General features: G+C 49.6%; 2 protein-coding genes across 25 annotated transcripts; both read right to left on the reverse strand.

Annotated features, from left to right (window-relative positions):
- Positions 1 to 1,010: 1,010 nt before the first annotated feature.
- ZNF34 (zinc finger protein 34) lies at positions 1,011 to 13,582 on the reverse strand. 24 transcript variants are annotated; one of them, XM_069599679.1, is made up of 7 exons: positions 13,114 to 13,489; positions 12,389 to 12,501; positions 11,391 to 11,869; positions 8,317 to 8,545; positions 7,890 to 8,006; positions 7,376 to 7,486; positions 1,011 to 5,477 (listed from the first exon to the last, which is right to left on the reverse strand). In XM_069599679.1, exons 6-7 carry the CDS (start codon positions 7,410 to 7,412, stop codon positions 4,114 to 4,116), a joined length of 1,401 nt encoding a protein of 466 aa, XP_069455780.1. In that variant the 5' UTR covers positions 7,413 to 7,486; positions 7,890 to 8,006; positions 8,317 to 8,545; positions 11,391 to 11,869; positions 12,389 to 12,501; positions 13,114 to 13,489; the 3' UTR covers positions 1,011 to 4,113. The 24 variants fall into 24 exon arrangements, with proteins under 24 accessions (XP_069455780.1, XP_069455764.1, XP_069455772.1 ...); XM_069599663.1 differs by having other exon boundaries at positions 7,880 to 8,006; XM_069599671.1 differs by lacking the exon at positions 11,391 to 11,869 and adding an exon at positions 8,710 to 8,762 and having other exon boundaries at positions 7,880 to 8,006; positions 8,317 to 8,453; positions 13,114 to 13,208.
- Positions 13,583 to 15,533: 1,951 nt separating this feature from the next.
- On the reverse strand, positions 15,534 to 18,257 carry RPL8 (ribosomal protein L8). The gene is made up of 6 exons (XM_069599782.1): positions 18,095 to 18,257; positions 17,725 to 17,871; positions 17,501 to 17,642; positions 17,075 to 17,293; positions 15,949 to 16,064; positions 15,534 to 15,727 (listed from the first exon to the last, which is right to left on the reverse strand). The coding sequence occupies exons 2-6, from the start codon at positions 17,860 to 17,862 to the stop codon at positions 15,569 to 15,571; spliced, it is 774 nt and encodes a 257-aa protein (XP_069455883.1). The 5' UTR covers positions 17,863 to 17,871; positions 18,095 to 18,257; the 3' UTR covers positions 15,534 to 15,568.
- Positions 18,258 to 18,613: the final 356 nt, after the last annotated feature.

The following is an 18,613-nucleotide window of genomic DNA, read 5'->3' on the forward strand; positions in this document are numbered from 1 at the left end:
CCAGTGAATTCCACTACTGCCCACCTAGTTGATTAGGCCCAAAATCTGTCATCTCTGCAAAAGGAGTTCCTGGATCCAGTTCCAAAGAGTGAGTGAGTGTGTCTGTGTGTGTGTGTGCGCACCTTGGCTTCCTCACACCAACAGCAATTCTTGGATGTCAGCAGCATGTCCAAAATTCAACTCAGTTATGATGCTATCTACCCAGACAGAGTCAGATTCCACAGGAAAGTGCTCAACCTCACAAGACCCAGTTCTGCTTCACGCACCAGTTGCAAGTCCAGGTTGTTACCTGTATTTCTGACCAACTGGCTACAAATCAATCAGCTTCCCGTGACCCAGTTCTTAGGTTCAGTTAACTTGCTACAGTGGGTCCCAGAACTCAGGAAAATTGTTTACTCACTAGATTACCAGCTTGTCAATAGGATGTGAATAACAAGCAGACGAGATACAGAGCGCCAGGGATGAGGAAAGGCATGGAACTCCATGCTCACCACCCAGAAGCTCTGCTGGCCTCTAGGGAGGCTTCCTTCACAGACACCATCAGTTCAGCCTCTAGCCTGTCCCGGCTCCCTAGAGGCACAAGTTTTTAACCCTCTAATCACAGGCTTCATTCTCCTGCCAGCAAAGTGACACCTGACATCCCTCTCTACCAAGTGAGGACACACTGAGGTGGCTGTACTTTAGGCCTGGGAAAGAACTGACCAGGAGCTAGATCAGACAGCACACTGGTCTTGGACTTCTCAGCCTCCAGAAATGTGAGAAATAAACTGGATTTTAAACCACCTGGTCTGTGACTTTTTGTTATGGCAGACTGAGCTAACACACCATTCTGTGGGTGGGGAAAAAAAGGCTTTTCAAGAAACGTTATAGGGAAAACTGTATATCCACATGCAAAAGATTATAAAGTTGGACACTTACCTGTCAAGTTATATAAAAAATTAGTTCAAAACAGATCAAAGACCAAACCATAAGACCTAAAACTATAAATCTCTTTGAAGAAAAGATAGGGGTACATCTTCATAATACTGGATTTAATAATGATTTCCTGAATATGACACCCTAAGCACAGGCAACAAGAGAAAAAACAGGTAAGTTTTTGTTTTTGTTTTGGCTGTGCTGGCTCTTCCCTGCTGTACGGGCTTTTTCTCTAGTTGCAGCGAGCCGCTGTGCGCAGGCGTCTCTCATTACTTCTCTTGTCGAACAGCAGGGGCTCTAGAGCGAGTGAGCTCCAGAGCACAAGCTCAGAGTTTGCACACAGGCTTGATTGCTCCTGGGCATGTAGGCATCTTCCCGGATCAGGGATTGAACTCATGTCTCCTCCAGTGACACGCAGATTCTTTACAACTGAGCCACCAGAGATGCCCTAGATAAGTTGAACTTCATAAACATTAAAAACTTGTGAATGAAAGGACACTATCAACACAGTAGACAGAAAGCTCATAGAATGAGAAAATATTTGCAAGTATTATTAATCTGATAAAGATTACCCCTTTAATATGAACGGAAAGCTAGATTTCTAATTTAAAAATAGACATGCAACAAAGGTTTACTGTATAGCGTAGGGAACTATAGTCAACATCTTGTATAACCTCTGATGGAAAATTATTTCAAAAATAATATGTTTATGTGTATAACTGAATCACCATGCCGTATACCTGAAACAATGTAAGTCAACTATACTTCAATAAACTATATACTTTTTTTAAAAAGGGAAAATTAAAAAGACTACCCTTCAAAATACATAAAGAACTGCACCTCAACGACAAAAAGAAACAGCCCAATTCAAAAATGGGCAAAGGGTCTAAATAGACACTTCTCCAAAGAAGACACAGAAATAAAGGGTCAATAAGTGCACGAAAAGGTGATCAATATCATTAGTCATCAGGGAAATGCAAACCAAAAGCAAATGAGATACCACTTCACATTCATCAGTATGACAATTATCAAAACAATGGAAAACAACAAGTATTGAGGAAAACATGGAGAAACTGGAACCTTCGTGAACTGACAGTGGGGATATAAAATGACACTGCCATTGTGGGAAAGTTTGGTCATTCTTCAAAAACTTAAAAGAATTACCATGTGATCCATCAACTTTATTCCTGGGATTATACCCCCAAAGTATTGGAAGGATGGAAAGTACAAGCACAGATTTGTACACCAATGTTCACAGCAGTATTATGCACAAGGTCAACAAGCAGAAACACCCATAACCCATCAGCAGATGATGATGGGTGAACAAAACATGGTGTCTGAAAACAACGGAGTACGCTTCAGCCATGAAGAGACCTTACGTAAAGTGAAATGAGCCAGGACACAAAGGCAAATGTGTGACCTCACTTACACGAGGTACTTCAGAGTAAGCAAATTCTTAAGAGAGAGAATAAGGAAAAGGGGAAGAGTGCAGAGTTTCTGTCTGTAATAGAAAAGTTTTGGAAACAGATTTGCTAATGGTCATACAACACTGTGAATGTATCTAATACCACTGAGTTGTACACTTAAAAATGGTTAAAATGATACAAGCAACTCCTGCAGCTCAATTCCAGAAAAATAAACGACCCAATCAAAAAATGGGCCAAAGAACTAAACAGACATTTCTCCAGAGAAGACATACAGATGGGTAACAAACACATGAAAAGATGCTCAACATCACTCATTATCAGAGAATTGCAAATCAAAACCACAATGAGGTACCATTTCACGCCAGTCAGAATGGCTGCGATCCAAAAGTCTACAAGCAATAAATGCTGGAGAGGGTGTGGAGAAAAGGGAACCCTCTTACACTGTTGGTGGGAATGCAAACTAGTACAGCCACTATGGAGAACAGTGTGGAGATTCCTTAAAAAACTGGATATAGAACTGCCTTATGACCCAGCAATCCCACTGCTGGGCATACACACCGAGGAAACCAGAACTGAAAGAGACACGTGTACCCCAATGTTCATCGCAGCGCTGTTTGTAACAGCCAGGACATGGAAGCAACCTAGATGTCCATCAGCAGATAAATGGATAAGAAAGCTGTGGTACATATACACAATGGAGTATTACTCAGCCATTAAAAAAGAATAATTTGAATCAGTTCTAATGAGGAGGATGAAACTGGAGCCAATTATACAGAGTGAAGTAAGCCAGAAAGAACAACACCAATACAGTATACTAACGCATATATATGGAATTTAGAAAAAGGGTAACGATAACCCTGTATGCAAGACCCCAGAAGAGACACAGATGTATAGAACAGACTTTTGGACTCTGGGAGAGGGAGAGGGTGTGATGATTTGGCAGAACGGCACTGAAACATGTATAATATCATATAAGAAAGGAATCGCCAGTCTAGGTTCGATGCAGGATACAGGATGCTTGGGGCTGGTCCACTGGGATGACCCAGAGAGATGGTATGGGGAGGGAGGTGGGAGGGGGGTTCAGGATTGGGAACACGTGTACACCCGTGGTGGATTCATGTTGATGTATGGCAAAACCAATACAGTATTGTAAAGTAAAGTTTAAAAAAAATGGTTAAAATGGTAAATGTAATGTTTTTACTGGAGAAGGAAATGGCAACCCACTCCAGTATTCTTGCCTGGAGAATCCTATAGACAGAGGAGCCTGACGGGCTACAACCCATGGGGTCACAAAGAATCGGACACGACTGAGTGGCTAACACACAATGTTATTACCACAATAAAAAAGGCAGTCTCAACTCTATTAAGTGACATAGGAAACTATGAACAACATGCTGTTTTAAAATTTACAAGGTGTAAAACCACATAAACACGTGGAACTCTCCAGTATGAGTTTTCCAGGACTGAGGAAACAGGAGCTGCACTCACAAGTTCCACAGTACTTCTCTTGTGGCTGCTATCTGAGTGTCTGGACACAACCTACGCTGATCGAATAGTAGTGAGTTCTCTTTCTAAGGGTAGGCCACAGGGCTTCTCCCTTTTGCTTACCTTTTTCCACTCAATTTCTCTAAAATGAATATGCACTGCTTTTAAGAAAAGAGGTTTTTTAAAATTAGAAGTGCCTGTTCACCTGTGACACCATGTGGACAGTAAGTAAAGAGAGGGTGGTCACGTGGGGGAAGCGCACCACAGACCTTGGGCCTCCCGACCGTCACAGGGAGAAGTCTTCCCGGAGGTGAATCCTCTGGTGCTGGGACATGTTGGAGCTGTGCCGGAAGGCCTTGCCACACTCGCCACACGTGTAAGGCTTCTCCCCAGTGTGGATCCTCCGGTGCTGCAGGAGGTACGTGCCCTGGCTGAAGGCCTTCTTGCAATCAGCACACTTATATGGCTTCTCTCCGTGGTGTGACCTCTGATGGTGGATGAGTCTGGAACTGTTGTGGAAAGCCTTCCCACACTCGCTGCACTTGTAGGGCTTCTCCCCCGTGTGGATCCTCTGGTGCTGGATGAGGTGGGTGCTCTGGCTGAAGACTTTGCCACAGTCATTACACTCATAGGGCTTCTCTCCCGTGTGGCTTCTCTGATGTTCAACAAGCTTGGTTTTTTGGATGAAGGCTTTCTCACATTCATTACATTTATAGGGTTTTTCCCCAGTGTGAATTCTCTGATGCTGGATCAGATTGGAGCTCTGGGTAAAGCCTTTGCCACACTCTTTGCACTCGTACGGCTTCTCTCCAGTATGGGTCCGACGGTGCCGGATGAGGATCGAGCCGTCGCTGAAGGCCTTCCCACAGTCACTGCACTTGTAGGGCTTCTCGCCCGTGTGGATCCTCTGGTGGTAAATGAGGGAGGAGTAGGCACTGAAGTGCTTCCCGCACTCGCTGCACTTGTAGGGCTTCTCCCCGGTGTGGATCCTCTGATGCTTCATGAGGTTGGGCCTCTGGTTGAATGTCTTCCCGCACTCATCACAACAGTAGGGGATCTCTCCAGAGTGCATCCTCCGGTGACTGATGAGTTCACAGCTCTGGTGGAAGGCCTTCCCGCACTCTTCACACTTGTAGGGTTTCTCTTCACTGTGCAGTCGCTGGTGCTTGACAAGGTTAGCGCTGTACCTGAAGGCCTTCCCACAACAACCACAATAATGCAATCTTTTCCCAACAGGAATTTTCTGATCTTCTTTAACAACTAAATTCGCAGGGAAAATTTCCCCTGAATCGTGAACTATATTTGTTTTTTTGCACCTGTGTACACGTTTATGGTTATTAAGGTATGATCTCTGTTCAAAACTCTGTTCACATATATCACATTTGTGAGATCTTTGATCAGGGATAGGGCTTGACCCCGACCTGAGGTTTCCTCCAGACTCCAGGCCACACTCCTCGTTGACCAGTGTGACTAGCCTGGGGCCTCTCTGCTCCCCAGGCCTGTCCAGGCACCCCTCTGGCTCCCTGACACGCTCATGGGCTTCTCCTGGCTCAGGTCCCTGGAGAACACTCCCCATGAGTGGGTCCAGTTCTCTCCCAAACAGCATTTCGCCTGAAGTGACCTCCTGGTTCTCAGTCCTGGTCCCATGAGCTGAAACAACAAACAGAACACCTCGAGGTCACCTGTTCTGACTCTGAAAGGAAGGTAAAAGATGCTGCCAACCACCTGTGGACTACCAGCTCCACCATCTCCAACGTCATGTAGACACGAGAGCCTGGCAGTCAGAGGCTAAAAGCCTTGCCCAGGGCTGCAATCATAGGGCAGTGCAAGTATCTGCCCAACTCTTTATACCCAAACTTTCCTGAACACAGAGCCTGCTGGGTGGGACTGCAGGAAACCCGTCCTCGTCCCAAAAGGACGGAAGATGGAAGCTTCACAGCATCACCGAAACCAGAGCAAGGAGGGGCCCTAGAGGACACTAAGAATATCTGATGAAGAAGTGAAAGCTGAACAAATCTACGGCTACCTGACAGCAGCTGATCCACCCCAACATCCACAGTGGGAAACTGGCTGCCTCCCCAGGAACAGAGAGAGCACAGCTTGTGCTAACTGAGGATTAGCGTGACAAGCACACAGGCCACGTCCATTCTCAGGGCTCTCCCCAGGGACCTGAGAGACCACCCATGAGCCACCAGCACTTACACTCCAGACGCCACAGAGGATGCCCTCATCTGAGGCCTTGTCTCCACCCTTCCTTCCCAGACAAGACACACAGTGACTCCACGTGCAGGAACATGCTCATCAGAAACTTGTTCTCTGTGAGCCAAGACACACACACACACACAACAGGCACAAGGTGGGGACAACCAAATGCCCTGCAGAAGTATAGTGGAAAATACTCTGCAGTATGTTCATGACGGAACAGCAAATGGTGATGAGACCAAACTCCATAAAACACGGCAGCCCTGCCCTGCAGGAGTCAGAGAGAAGGCCCAGGGGAGCTATGGGAGATGACAGAGGAGGCCCTGTGGTCTCATAGGAAACTAGGAATGTTCCCTATTTTGATCTGGTGGGTAGACTGTACGAATTCACTGAGCTGTAAATAGGATTTGTCTCATTTCTGTAAGTATTTATATCTGAAGAAACAAATTTACAAAAGAGAAATTCAAGTCATTTGAGCCAACAGTTCCTTCCAGGGACACTAGGAAGACACCTGCAGGACAACACCCTCAGGTCATCCGCAGGAGTGAGTCTAAAGAACACCCTTCCCAAGTACCTCCAGTGAGCACAGGGGCCCAGAAACAGAAATGCGTTCAGTGAAAAATCAGCAGCCCAGCAATGCACACAGATCACTGCATTCCTGCTAGGAAGTGACGTCTGTGTGTGGGCGTGTACTAGGCTCCACTGGAAAAGGGACAGCAGGCGCACACCAGCACACATCTGTATCTGGGTGCTGAAATCCAGGGTGATGTGCACCCCCTCCCTTTCCTGTAGAAGTCTATAACCATCCAGTAGGTTAACTTAGAGGAGGGTGATGAAGTGATGTTCTTCCCTGCGGCCCCGTCTGACCACCTGATGCTCCTTGGAAGGCAGGACTCTGGAGGGCAGAGCTCCACGGGGTCCCTCAGGGCATGCCCAAGTGTCCTCCCCTCTTATCCTCCATCAACACAGCCCCCTCTCACCCTTCTACAAGATTCAGTTCAAGAATTACCCCATAACTTAAACAACAAAGATACTGTACCACACGGGGGAAACAGCCATTATTTTGTAATAATTTTAAAAGGCATATAATCTTAAAAAAAAAAAAAAGGCATATCATCTGTAAAAATACTGAATCACTAAATTGTACCCCTGAAACTAACAGATTGCTGTAAATCAACTATATTTCAATTAAAAGAAAGAGCACCCAGGTTTTGGCAGAGGCCGCTCCCAAGGCCGCTGTACTGACCATCTTCCTCCAAACCCATGAGTCAGTTTGGTACCACATTCTGTGGGCCTCCACACATGCTTGTTCAGCAGGTGAGTTGGGGTGGCAGCCCCCCACGCACCTGAGCCATCGACGCTTGGTTGCTCTGCCCCACGCATGTCCAGGACCCACAGCTCATCCCCTCGCTCCAAATGTACAATCACCTCCGGTTTGGGACCTGCAAGTCCAGCTCCTAGGAAGGAGACGGGGCCTGGGGTGGGTGCCACGGTCACAGTGCGGGCTCACCCGGGACTGCCAAGGGAGAGGACATACACGTGCGGGGGTGACAGGTAGTCTGGATACTCCCTGGAGGGGTGGGCGTGGGCATGCAGTTGAAGATCTGAGCACAAGGGCTCTCTCCATCAGGAGGCGCATCTGCCTTGGGCCTGGGGAAGGGAGGCAGTCTCATCTGGGGCCTCCTAACCAAGCCCCACTGGGGGCCCTCTGCTGTGCAGACCAGGCCTGCCTGGGACCAGAGTCAGTAATACATCTCTGAACTCAGGGGATGAGGCCCCCAGCCCAGCCCCTGCTCAGCCCTCAGCCCCCAGGGCTATTCCTTGGGTTGCATCCCAGCGAGGGGCCTCACCCAGCGATACCAGGTTCCTGTAAGTCTCCAGCATCACTTCTCTGTAGAGGCCCTTCTGAGCAGGGCCCAGAAGGCCCCACTCCTCCTGCGAAAGGAACACGGCCACGTCCTCGAAGGTCACTTCAGCCTGTAACAACAGGAGCTGCTGAGGCCCAGGCGTGGCTCAGGCTGGGCCCTGGGCTAGAGAAGTAGCACAGAGGTGACTACAGGCCTAACCCCCCATGTGTGGCCTGGAGTAGTGGAGGGAGGCATGGGCCCTGACCCTTTGGCTGCTGAGCCAACCCATTCAGGGAGGCTAGGCAACTCCAAGGTCACCCTTCCTCTGCTCAGCACCCCTCAGCATCCCACACCAGAGAAGCCTGACAGCTGCTAAGGCTGAGCAGACAGGGAAGCCCTGGGAAAAGACCTCCCGCCTCCCAGGGAGGATAGATGCTCACCTGAGGCAGGGCACACAGATGCAAAGCTGCCATCCCCTGGTACCCTGGGCTTCCTGGGATGGATGCAGGAGCCAGTCACTGCTTGGCCCCTCCCGCAGTTGGCCTCAGCACTAGGCCTCCCAGGCAGATTCTGCTCCCTGCAGACACGTGCAACATTTCAGATCATCTGCCCCTACCTCCTCCCAGGCACAGAGTTGTCTCGTTCAGGTGGAAAATGGAGAGTCATTCACTTTATATGAAAGAATAAAGATAACACATTAAGGGCTGAGAAGGAAAGGGAAGTTAAAAAAATTCAACAGAAGGCGAAGAGCAAAGACAAAGATTAGGAGCCAAAGACACAAAATGAGCAGAAGTCCAATGGATGGGTAACTGAAGCAAAAGGATTAAACTCACCTACTGGACGCAAAAAACTCCCCAAGAAGATACACAAAGTGCACCTATATAACCTAAAATACACAGAAAGGCTAAACATAAGGCAGACCAGAGAAACAGTAATTAAAATAAAGCTACAATAGCTATATTTACCTTCTCTATATTTTTAATGCTCTTTATTGGAGTAAAACTTTTATACAGGAAAGTCAACAAATCCTGACCACACTGGTCAAGGGGCTCAGCCCACAGAACCAGCCATCAGCCCTCCGGCAGCTGCGGGCTCTGCCTGCTTCCCGACCTCCCAAGGGAGAGCTGCCACCCTCCTCTCAGCAGCACAGACCAGGGCCCTGGGGACTCCACCAGACTAGCTATGCCTTCTGCATTCTGTGCTGGCTTCCTCCCCTTGGCACACTATTTGCAAACTGAATATGCATTACTGCATGTGGTTTAGCAATATTTATACCGATCAAAACAAAATTCAAACCAATAATCATTATTAGGAACACAAGCAGACACTGCATGTTAATAATAGGAAAAATCCATCAAAAAGCTGTAATTATAAACACATATGTCTACCAACAAATCCTCAAAGTATAGACAGTCAGAGCTAAGTGCAGTGCCGATAAGAAACATACAAACTCTCCCCTGCAATGAGAAATCTTAACACACTTTCCTCAGAAGAGAGTGGATCAAGCAGAGAATACCTACTTAGAGCATAGAGGATACATACACATTTTTTTTCAAAATGTACACTGAATATTATAAGAAATACCACATACCAAGCAAAAAAAGAAAGTTTCAAAAAAATTCCAAAGACTGGCAAACATTCATATTGTGGTTCTACTATCTGATTAATTTTTTTAAAGTACCTCTTCAAGAAAAACATAAGAACAGAGACTGAAGGGAAAATGGAAATAAAGCTTACCTGAGGAAAAATGGGCATCCTTAACACATTTATTTTAACAAAGGGATTGAAAGAATAATCTAAGCATTAAACAAGAAACCAGACACACAATAAGAAAGCAACTCAAGGAAAGAAGATGAAGAAAATAAACATGATTTAAAGAAACAGAAAATAATCTCAACCTTGGTTCTTTGAAAATGCTAATAACATCTGGCAAAGTCCAATGTGGGGAAGGGGAAGAGATGGAAAAGGACACAGTATTTTAAAGAACAAAAAGGGGAACACAATTTTACATATCACACATACAGCAGTGGTTTTCAGAGTGCAAGCCTAGCCCCTGGCAGTCCCAGCACTCTAGTCCAGTTGGTAGCAACCCTAAGGTAACACAACAGAAGCGTCTGCATTGGTCAGTGACAAGATGGGGATGCTGGATTCCTCACTCCGCTGCTGTAACAATGCACCAAAGACCCCAGTCAATGCATTAAGTCACAGAAAAAGAAGCAGATGCCATAGTTCAGTGGTTAGAGAGCACAGGTCCAATCTTGGGTCGGGGAACAGATCCTGAATGCTATCGCTTGACCAGAAAAGAAAAGAAACACAAGCCATAAAGATTGGAAGAGAATAGACAAAATCATCATTATTTGAGAATGATAAGACCACCTACATAAAAAATGCAAGAGTATTAGCCAAGTGTTGGGATGATAAAGTTCAACAGGACTGCCATATAGAAGATCAACAGGCTAGTTAATATCACTCCTGTGTACTAGTAATCAGCAACCAAAAAACAGCTTTTACAACACCTACAAAAACTACATGTTTATGAACAAAACTTTACTGAAGGACACTAAAAAAAAAAAAAAAAAAAACCTATGGAGAAGTAAACAGTGCTCATAAACAGGAGGACTCAATATAAAAATGTCAATTTTCCCCAAATGAATCTATTAATTCTATACAATCAAAATTGCAATAGGACTTTCCTGGTGATCCAGTCATTAGGAATCCACCTGCAGGAGACATGGGTTCAATCCCTAGCCTGGGAAGATCCCACATGCCAAGGGGCAACTGATTCCAAGTGTCACAACTACTGAGCCTGCTCAGTCTATACCCCAAGAGCTGCAATTACTGAGCCCACAAGCCCCAGAGCCCAGGCTCCAAAAGGAGAAGCCACTGCAAGGAGAAGACTATACCCCGCAACTAGAGAAAGTCCAAGCAGCAAGGAAGACCCAGAGCAGCCAAAAAAAAAACAGAACATATCATGATATCTGAGCACAATGACTAACTATCATGAGTCATGACCTAAGATTAACCAAGGAAATGCCAAAGAAGAACTCAGGCAGAGCCATGCCCTACCAGATAGCAAGTCTTATCATGGGGCTGTGGTCATAAAAGTGAAATACAGCTGTCCCTAACTGTCCATAGGGAACTGATTACAGGATCATCCTCAACTGGGTATCAAAATCCAAAAATGCTCAACTCTCCTATATAAGCTCCATGCATATACTACGACACATTTGCAATGTTAACAGCAATGCACCATTCAATAAATGGGACCGGCACAACTGATTTTCCACAGGCAAATAAAATTAGATCCTGCCTTCCACGGCACACAAAAATGTATCTCAGGTTGTAGGCCTGTTTCTTAAAAATGTTTATGGCTGGTATAAGAAAATAATACGGAAAACACACTACCCAAACAGAAAAAATTGCTGAATTTTACTCTATCAAAAAACACTTCTGTATGAGACACCACAACATTAAAAGCAAATGGCATGATGAGAGAAGATATTTTCAAACATACTTAATAAAAGTTATGGGCGTCCCAGGTGGCTCTGCAGTAAAGAACCTGCCTGTCAGTGCAGGATATAGCAGGTTTGATCCAGGTCAGGAATATCCCCTGGAGAAGGACATGGCTACCCACTCCAGTATTCTTGCCTGGTAAATCCCATGGACAGAGAAGCCTCATGGGCTACAGTCTACCAGGTCGCAAAGAGGTGGAAACGACTAAGCAACTTAGCAGCAACAATAAAAGATATACATAGGATATATTTAAAAATACAAAAAGAAACAAACAAACAAAAATCAGTATTTAAACCAGAATTCCCTGGTGGTCCAGTGGTTAGGACTCTGTGCTTTCACTGCCGAGGGCCTGGGTTCAATTCTGCCCACATTCGCTGCCCAACTGAGGCCAAGCACCGCAACTACCGAGCACTCGCTTCAGCTAAAAAGAAGCCGGCTGGTCTCAAGGGAGATCATGCACGCCACAACGAAGACTCGATGCTGCCAAAAATAATAATTATTTAAAAATAAAAAATAAGGCCATTCAACACATACAAAGTAAGCACAGGATGAAACCTAGTAAATCAGATAAAGAAATCAAACTGTCCAATAAACATCTGAAGATTTTCAGTGTAATGAAAAGTTAGGAAAACGCAAACTAGAACAAGACTTCTCATCACCACAGATAAGGGAAAATATATAAAATGCTTCACAATATCTACTGCTGGGCTTCCCCCCATGGCTCAGTGGAAAAGAATTTGCCTGCAATGCAGGAGACTCGGGAGACACGGGTTTGACCCCTGGGTGGGGAAGATCCCCTGGAGAAGGAAATGGCAACCCACTCTAGTATTCTTGCCTGGAAAATCCCATGGACAGAAGAGTCTGGTGGGTTATAGTTCATAGGGTCACAAAGAGTCGGGACACGACTGGGAGACTGAACACACGAAAGCCTGAGAAACAGGGACTCCCAGAGTCCTGCAGACTGTCTGCTAGTCACTCTGGAAACCCACCTGGCCCTACCTGGCAGAGGTGAAACTCTTCGAAGCCCTGGGACAGGAAACCAAATTGAAGGTACGTGCCCTTTAGAAATTCTTGCTAATGCACCAAAGACTCACAAGGATGTTCCTGCATATCTGTGTACAAGCAAAAAGTATTTTTTTTAAACGACATATTAAAAACAGAAACCTATGGGGCAAATAAAAAGGTTCCAAACCTTGATTAAATTCTCTGAGAAGAGAAACAGAAATCTGGCTGCGGGCAGAAAGGTCTCAGATGTCGGAAGCAGAAACAGGGGCGGAGGGAGAAACGTGCGGGGGGCGGGGCCCGCAGGGGAATGGGGAGGGGCCCGCAGGGGAATGGGGAGGGGCTGCTGCGGGAAGGTGACGGGAGCTTGCGCGCGGGCCAGCTGGAGGCCCCCGAGTCAGGAGGCGGAGGTGAAGGGCCACGGCAGGGCGAGGCCGGCGCGCGCAGCGCTTGGTTACCGGCAGCATCTCACTCCGCGGAAGCAGCCCCTTGGGGCGATTAAGGGAAGTCCGGTGGAGAGACCAGGACGGGCTTGGGGCCGGTGACGGAGGTTCCACCGCAGTAGAGGGGCCCGGCGAGTAACGACCCCAGCCGGGAGGAACCCGCGGGACTCGAGGCCTTCGGGTGGGACCCTCGGCGGGAGATTTGGAGTCGAGGGAACGTCCCCACCCCGCGTCCCGGGGGCCCCGCGGCCGCCCTCGTCCCCAACCGCCCACCCTCACCTCAGTGCCGCCCAACAGCGGCTGACGGACCAGGCCCCGCCTGCTCCCTAGGCCCTGAAGACCTAAACCTGATCGGAAGTGACGATCCTTCCTCCGAGATACTGGCAGGGGGCGCCTTCCGGTCGCTCTGGGAACAGGACTCCGCGTCTCGGTGGTCGGCTGTCGGCTTTTAAGTCGCTTCAGTCGTGTTCGACTGTGTGCGACCCCAGAGACGGCAGCCCACAAGGCTCCCCCGTCCCTGGGATTCTCCAGGCAAGAACACTGGAGTTGGTTGCCATTTCCCTCTCCAGTGCATGAAAGTGAAAGTGAAGTCGCTCAGTCGTGTCCGACTCTCCGAGACCCCATGGACTGCAGCCTACCAGGCTCCTCCGTCCATGGGACTTTCCAGGCAAGAGTACTGGAGTGGGGTGCCATCGCCTTCTAGAGGAACATAAAAGCTAAGCCTTGGCTCCAAAGGCTGCCGCTAGTTGGCAGTCTGGACTCACGGCCCTAAGGCTAGGCGGAGGCTTTTGGTGCTCAAGATTCCAAAAATTCTTTGCAGTGACACTCTCCCTAGACAGCCACTCAAGGCACTACAACTAAGATCAGGAAGGCCCTTTTCTTTACAGCTAAAGGCAGAATGTGAAGAACTAAAGGGCCTCCTGATGAAAGTGGAAAAGTTGGCTTAAAGCTCAACATTCAGAAAACTTAGATCATGGCATCCGGTCCCATCACTTCCTGGCAAATAGATGGGGAAACAGTGGCTATTTTTCTGGGCTCCAAAATCACTGCAGATTGATTGCAGCCATGAAATTAAAGATCAGTCCTGGGTGTTCACTGGAAGGACTGATGTGGAAGCTCAAACTCCAGTACTTTGGCCACCTGATGCAAAGAGCTGACTCATCTGAAAAGACCCTGATGCTGGAAAAGTTGAGGGCAGAAAGGGATGACAGAGGATGAGATGGTTGGATGGCATCACTGACTCAATGGACATGGGTTTGAGTGGACTCTCGGAGTTGGTGATGGACAGGGAGGCCTGGTGTGCTGTGGTTCATGGGGTCGCAAAGAGTCAGTCAGACACAACTGAGTGACTGAACTGAAAGGCAGAAAAGTACACCCTTCCTCAGGACCATGTGATCACTCAGAAAATGAAAATGCTTCCCTGGTGGCTCAAACAGTTAAGAATCTGCCTGCAAAGCGGGTTTCATCCCTGGGTTGGGAAGATCCCCTGGAGAAGGGAATGGCAACCCACTCCCATATTCTTACCTGGAAAATCCCATGGACAGAGGAGCCTGGGGGGCTACAGTCCATGGGGTCGCAAAGATTCACACATGAATGAGCGACTAACACACACACTGGTCAGAGTAGCCCTTGTTTTAAACCTCTGCCCCCAGCATCAATGCCTGTAAATGGGGCCTTAATTTTAGCTCTTGGAACAAACCCTCCCTATTGGCCAGCCCCCTGGACAAAGCCCCAGGCTTTACCCAGTAAAGCAATTTATGTCCTGGCAAACATGTCCAGTGCCGTTTTCTCCAAGCAGCAGCTTACAGTCCTCTCATGACAGTGGTCTCAGCAACAAAGGATCACTGTCTAGGTGTGGGTGGCTGAGGGCAGGTGGGGCCCCAGATAGGCAAGACCAAAACTGAAGTTCACACTAGCAACAGCATGGACCATGAGAACATGGAGCCACCTGGAACCAGTGACATCCTGTCACTGAGGGACCCTGCCACACAGCATCCCAAGACAGCCAAGGCGACCAGCTGCTGTGCACCACTAAGGAAGGTGGCTGCCAGTGCCCTCCACCCAGGCTACAGAGGGGCATCCTTCCTCAGCCAGCCACCCACCACCCACCCTTACTGTCCCCTTACCATTCACTCCTGTGGTCAGTTACCCACAGTGGCTTGAAGCTCTTGCTTTCACATCAGCTCACTAGCAGATCCACCAGGGGCAGGGCACTCTAGCTGGCCTGTGGAAGCACATGGTCCTGTTATGGGCCCCCAATCCACATTGGTGCCCAAGCCAGCATGGCCCTATCAGCTTTGACCAGTCTATCATTTAAGTTCCAGACAAGGTGCAGGTGAGCTATCGCCAAAAAAGGAAGCCCGTCTGTGGAGCAGTCAGTCTGGTCCTTCCACTGCAAGACAGAACACCCTGGCCCTCAGCCTGTGGCACCAGGGGCACCACTCACACCCAATAGCACCCAGAACCTCAAGACAAGTTGAAGGTAATGAACGGGAGACATGGAGGTTACATTCCTTGCGAGTGGGATTCTCTGCTGTATGTGTTGGGGGCGAGGGGGCAGGTGTGATTTACAAGAGGCAAGGTGTGAAGCAACCCAGCAGCCTCACCCCCCAGACCCTCCACTGTTCCCTGGTGCACAGGGCACTCACTCCTCGGAGAGGGGACCCTTCCCTCTGAAACCACAGAAACACACAGCTCGGTTGTGAAAAGAAACAAGCTTTATTGAGCCGCAGCCCTAGTTCTCCTTCTCCTGCACAGTCTTGGTTCCCCGGAGACGCCCAGTCCGGCGGGCAGCAATGAGACCCACTTTCCGGCCAGCAGGGGCATCTCTGCGGATAGTAGAGGGTTTGCCGATGTGCTGGTGGTTGCCACCTCCGAAGGGATGCTCGACAGGCTGCACAAAGAAGGAGGTGATGGTGAGCTGGGGCTGACCCTGATCTACCTCAGGAGGGCTTGGGAACTGGCACAATCAACCAGCCTGCGCTTACAAACCTACCTCACACCACAGATCTCCCACCATAAAGAGGAGACTCTCCGGGAAGAAACTTGTCCACCCAGTCTTACAGGCCTTATACACTGAATACTGACCCCACTGTCCACTTCTGGGCTACTTACGTTCATGGCCACACCCCGCACCCGTGGCCAGCAGTTCCTCTTTGCCTTATACTTGTGGTAGGCACGGCCAGCCTTCAGAATGGGCTTGTCAATGCGGCCACCTCCAGCCACCACACCTGTTGGAGACCAGGAGACTCAGGGAGATATATCACCCACCCCACCCAGCACTGGGGGACACTCCCATCAGGCAGAGCATCCCCTGGTGTGTCCTTGCCAGTGCCCCACCACCATGTGTCCTTCAGGATCACATGATTCCAAGAGCCTCAAAAATGCCTGGAAACCATCACCAAGCAGTAAATCCTGCTACAGCCTGTCAGTCAGGGCTTCCCCAGTGGCTCAGACAGTAAAAAATCTGTCTGCAATGCAGGATACCCGAGTTCAATTCCTGGGTTGGGAAGAAGCCCTGGAAAAGGGAATGGCAACCCACTCCACTATTCTTGCCTGGAGAATTCCATGGACAGAGCAGCCTGGCAAGCTACAGTCCATGGGATCGCAAAGAGTCAGACACAACTAAGCAACTAACACAGCCTGTTGGCTGACAGTTTCTTCAGCTGCAGGGTAGCTAAACCAGGGCTTTACTCACATCGTCTATAATACCCACCTTGAGCCATGGCTTTTTACAAGTCCTCCCCTTTGCAGGGTCTGACACTAGGCTCCTCCCCACCCCAAAGAGGACAGCTGACCTGGCCCACCACTTCTCTGCCATTGTTTTGCTTATTCTGTGAGGACACCCTCAAGAGCCTCCCCCAGGCAGGACTGGATTTGCCACACAGATTCAAAGATGTTGTCTAACAGCCAACAAACTTGAGTACATGCATTTCAACATACTGTGTGGCTTTAACCAGGTGGCCCACAAAAGCAAAGATCACCTAAACCTAGGTTATCCCAGAGTGCAGCTAAGCCTGCCTTTAGAGTCCAGCATGTTGAACCCACTCTCATTCAACACCCAACCAGGAGTTAAACCGCAAGTACTTGCACTCACTTAACAAGTATCCCGAATTAGACCACGTATTGTGCTCAAGCTTAAAAAGCCCCCTGAGTGAAGCAGGCAGCTGGGTTCCTGGCCAGTCTAGCTGCTGGCTGTCCACAGGAGACTCATAGCATACAACCGCTGCCTTCCACTCACCGACCACAGCTCTGTTGGCAGAGGAGATGACCTTTTTGGAGCCGGAAGGCAGCTTCACTCGTGTCTTCTTTGTCTCAGGGTTGTGGGAGATGACTGTGGCATAGTTTCCAGAGGCTCTTGCCAGCTTGCCTCGATCACCAGGCTTCTCCTCCAGACAACACACGATGGTGCCCTCAGGCATGGTGCCCACAGGGAGCACGTTGCCGATGTTGAGCTGGGCTGCAAGATAAAGGTTATGTCCTCACCACTGCTTGCCAAAACCAAGGCCAGTCTCCTCCTACAGGTCTCCGGGAACTCACCGGGACGCCTGGCCAAGGAGGTGTCCCCAAGTGAAGACTGCAGCCTCAACGTTCCTCCCTCGACCCAACTTGCCAGGCACCGCAAGTCCCTCCCCATCAAGACCTTTCACCTCGGCGCGGAGCTCACCCTTTTTGCCGCAGTACACAAACTGGCCGGTGTGGATACCCTCAGCAGCGATGAACAGCTCTGTTCGCTTCTTAAAACGATACGGATCCCGGAAAACCACTTTGGCAAGGGGCGCTCCGCGGCCCGGGTCGTGGATGATGTCCTGCGGGTCGAGGCAGCGTGAGCGGCTTGCGGGGCCCGCTGGGCGCCCCGCGCCCCCACCCGTCCCGGCCCACTCCCCGAACCTTCACGATGCCCTTGATATATCCGTGTCGCTCGGCGAAATCCACGGCGCGCAGGCGCGCGGCGCCTTTTCTGTGCTTCACATGTGCGCGGAACACGGAGCCGGCGCCCTTTCTCTGCCCACGGATCACGCGGCCCATGGCGGCGGTCTGAAGGCAGCTCACGGTCAGCGGCCGTCCGGCCCTGGCATCCCCACCACCGGGCTTCAGGAACCCCACTCCCTGGGCTCCTCCCTCCCGCCCTCAGGATCCTCCGCGTCCCCAGCCCCAGCCGTGCGCCCCGGCGCTTTTTCCATAGTCAGCTAGGGTCCCTAGCGGAGCCTAGGACAACGAGGGGCGCCGGATGGCGCCGGATGGCACCAACACGTCCTACCTGCTGCAGAGCGCGGCCGAAAGAGGAGACACGGCCCTAGAGAGCCGCCTTATCTTCCGGGGTGGGGCCGAGAGCCCTCAACCTTCCGGTCAAGGGCCGCCGCCGCAATGCACGCCGGGACTTGTAGTTCTATGGCGGTCGCCCGTAGCCCCTCCCGCGCTCCAGGCCCTCTGCGCAAGCGCACTGAGTTAGACGGGCCGGCGCTGCACTTCAGACCCTCGGGTTTAACGGCGAGGCTGCTTTCTAGCAGAGGGCCCGCAGATTAGGTGGGCAAGGTTACCAGGCAGGGAGTCTCCAGCAGGATACATCTTTCTTTCGGAGAGGGGTCTCCTGGAGAAGTGGAAGGAGTCCTTCCAGAGAAGGTCCCTGGAGTTAGCAGAAGAGGAGGTGGAATCCCTGAATGATAACAGAATAGGCACAGACGGGGAGAGTTTAGTGATCAAGACCCTGGGTGTGCAGGTTAGGCCTGAAGGGGGAGAGCCGGCGAGGTAGGGAGAGAGGGAGGGCAGGGGTATCACG

Source organism: Ovis canadensis, chromosome 9, assembly GCF_042477335.2.
Source record: "Ovis canadensis isolate MfBH-ARS-UI-01 breed Bighorn chromosome 9, ARS-UI_OviCan_v2, whole genome shotgun sequence".
Lineage (NCBI taxonomy): Eukaryota > Metazoa > Chordata > Mammalia > Artiodactyla > Bovidae > Ovis > Ovis canadensis.

Bases quoted from the DNA above. Each gene is read 5' to 3' on its own strand.
- ZNF34 (XM_069599670.1), bottom strand. From the start codon at position 8,349: ATGGCAGCTTTGCATCTGTGTGCCCTGCCTCAG. The intron at 8,007-8,316 runs GTGAGCATCTAT...CTGTTGTTACAG, and splicing joins ATCTGTGTGCCCTGCCTCAG to GCTGAAGTGACCTTCGAGGA. The intron at 5,478-7,375 runs GTGCGTGGGGGG...TTGTTGTTTCAG, and splicing joins ACCAAGCGTCGATGGCTCAG to CTCATGGGACCAGGACTGAG.
- RPL8 (XM_069599782.1), bottom strand. From the start codon at position 17,862: ATGGGCCGCGTGATCCGTGGGCAGAGAAAGGGCGCCGGCTCCGTGTTC. The intron at 16,065-17,074 runs GTGAGTGGAAGG...GGTCTCCAACAG, and splicing joins TGCCAACAGAGCTGTGGTCG to GTGTGGTGGCTGGAGGTGGC. The intron at 15,728-15,948 runs GTAAGTAGCCCA...TTCTTTGTGCAG, and splicing joins TGCGGGGTGTGGCCATGAAC to CCTGTCGAGCATCCCTTCGG.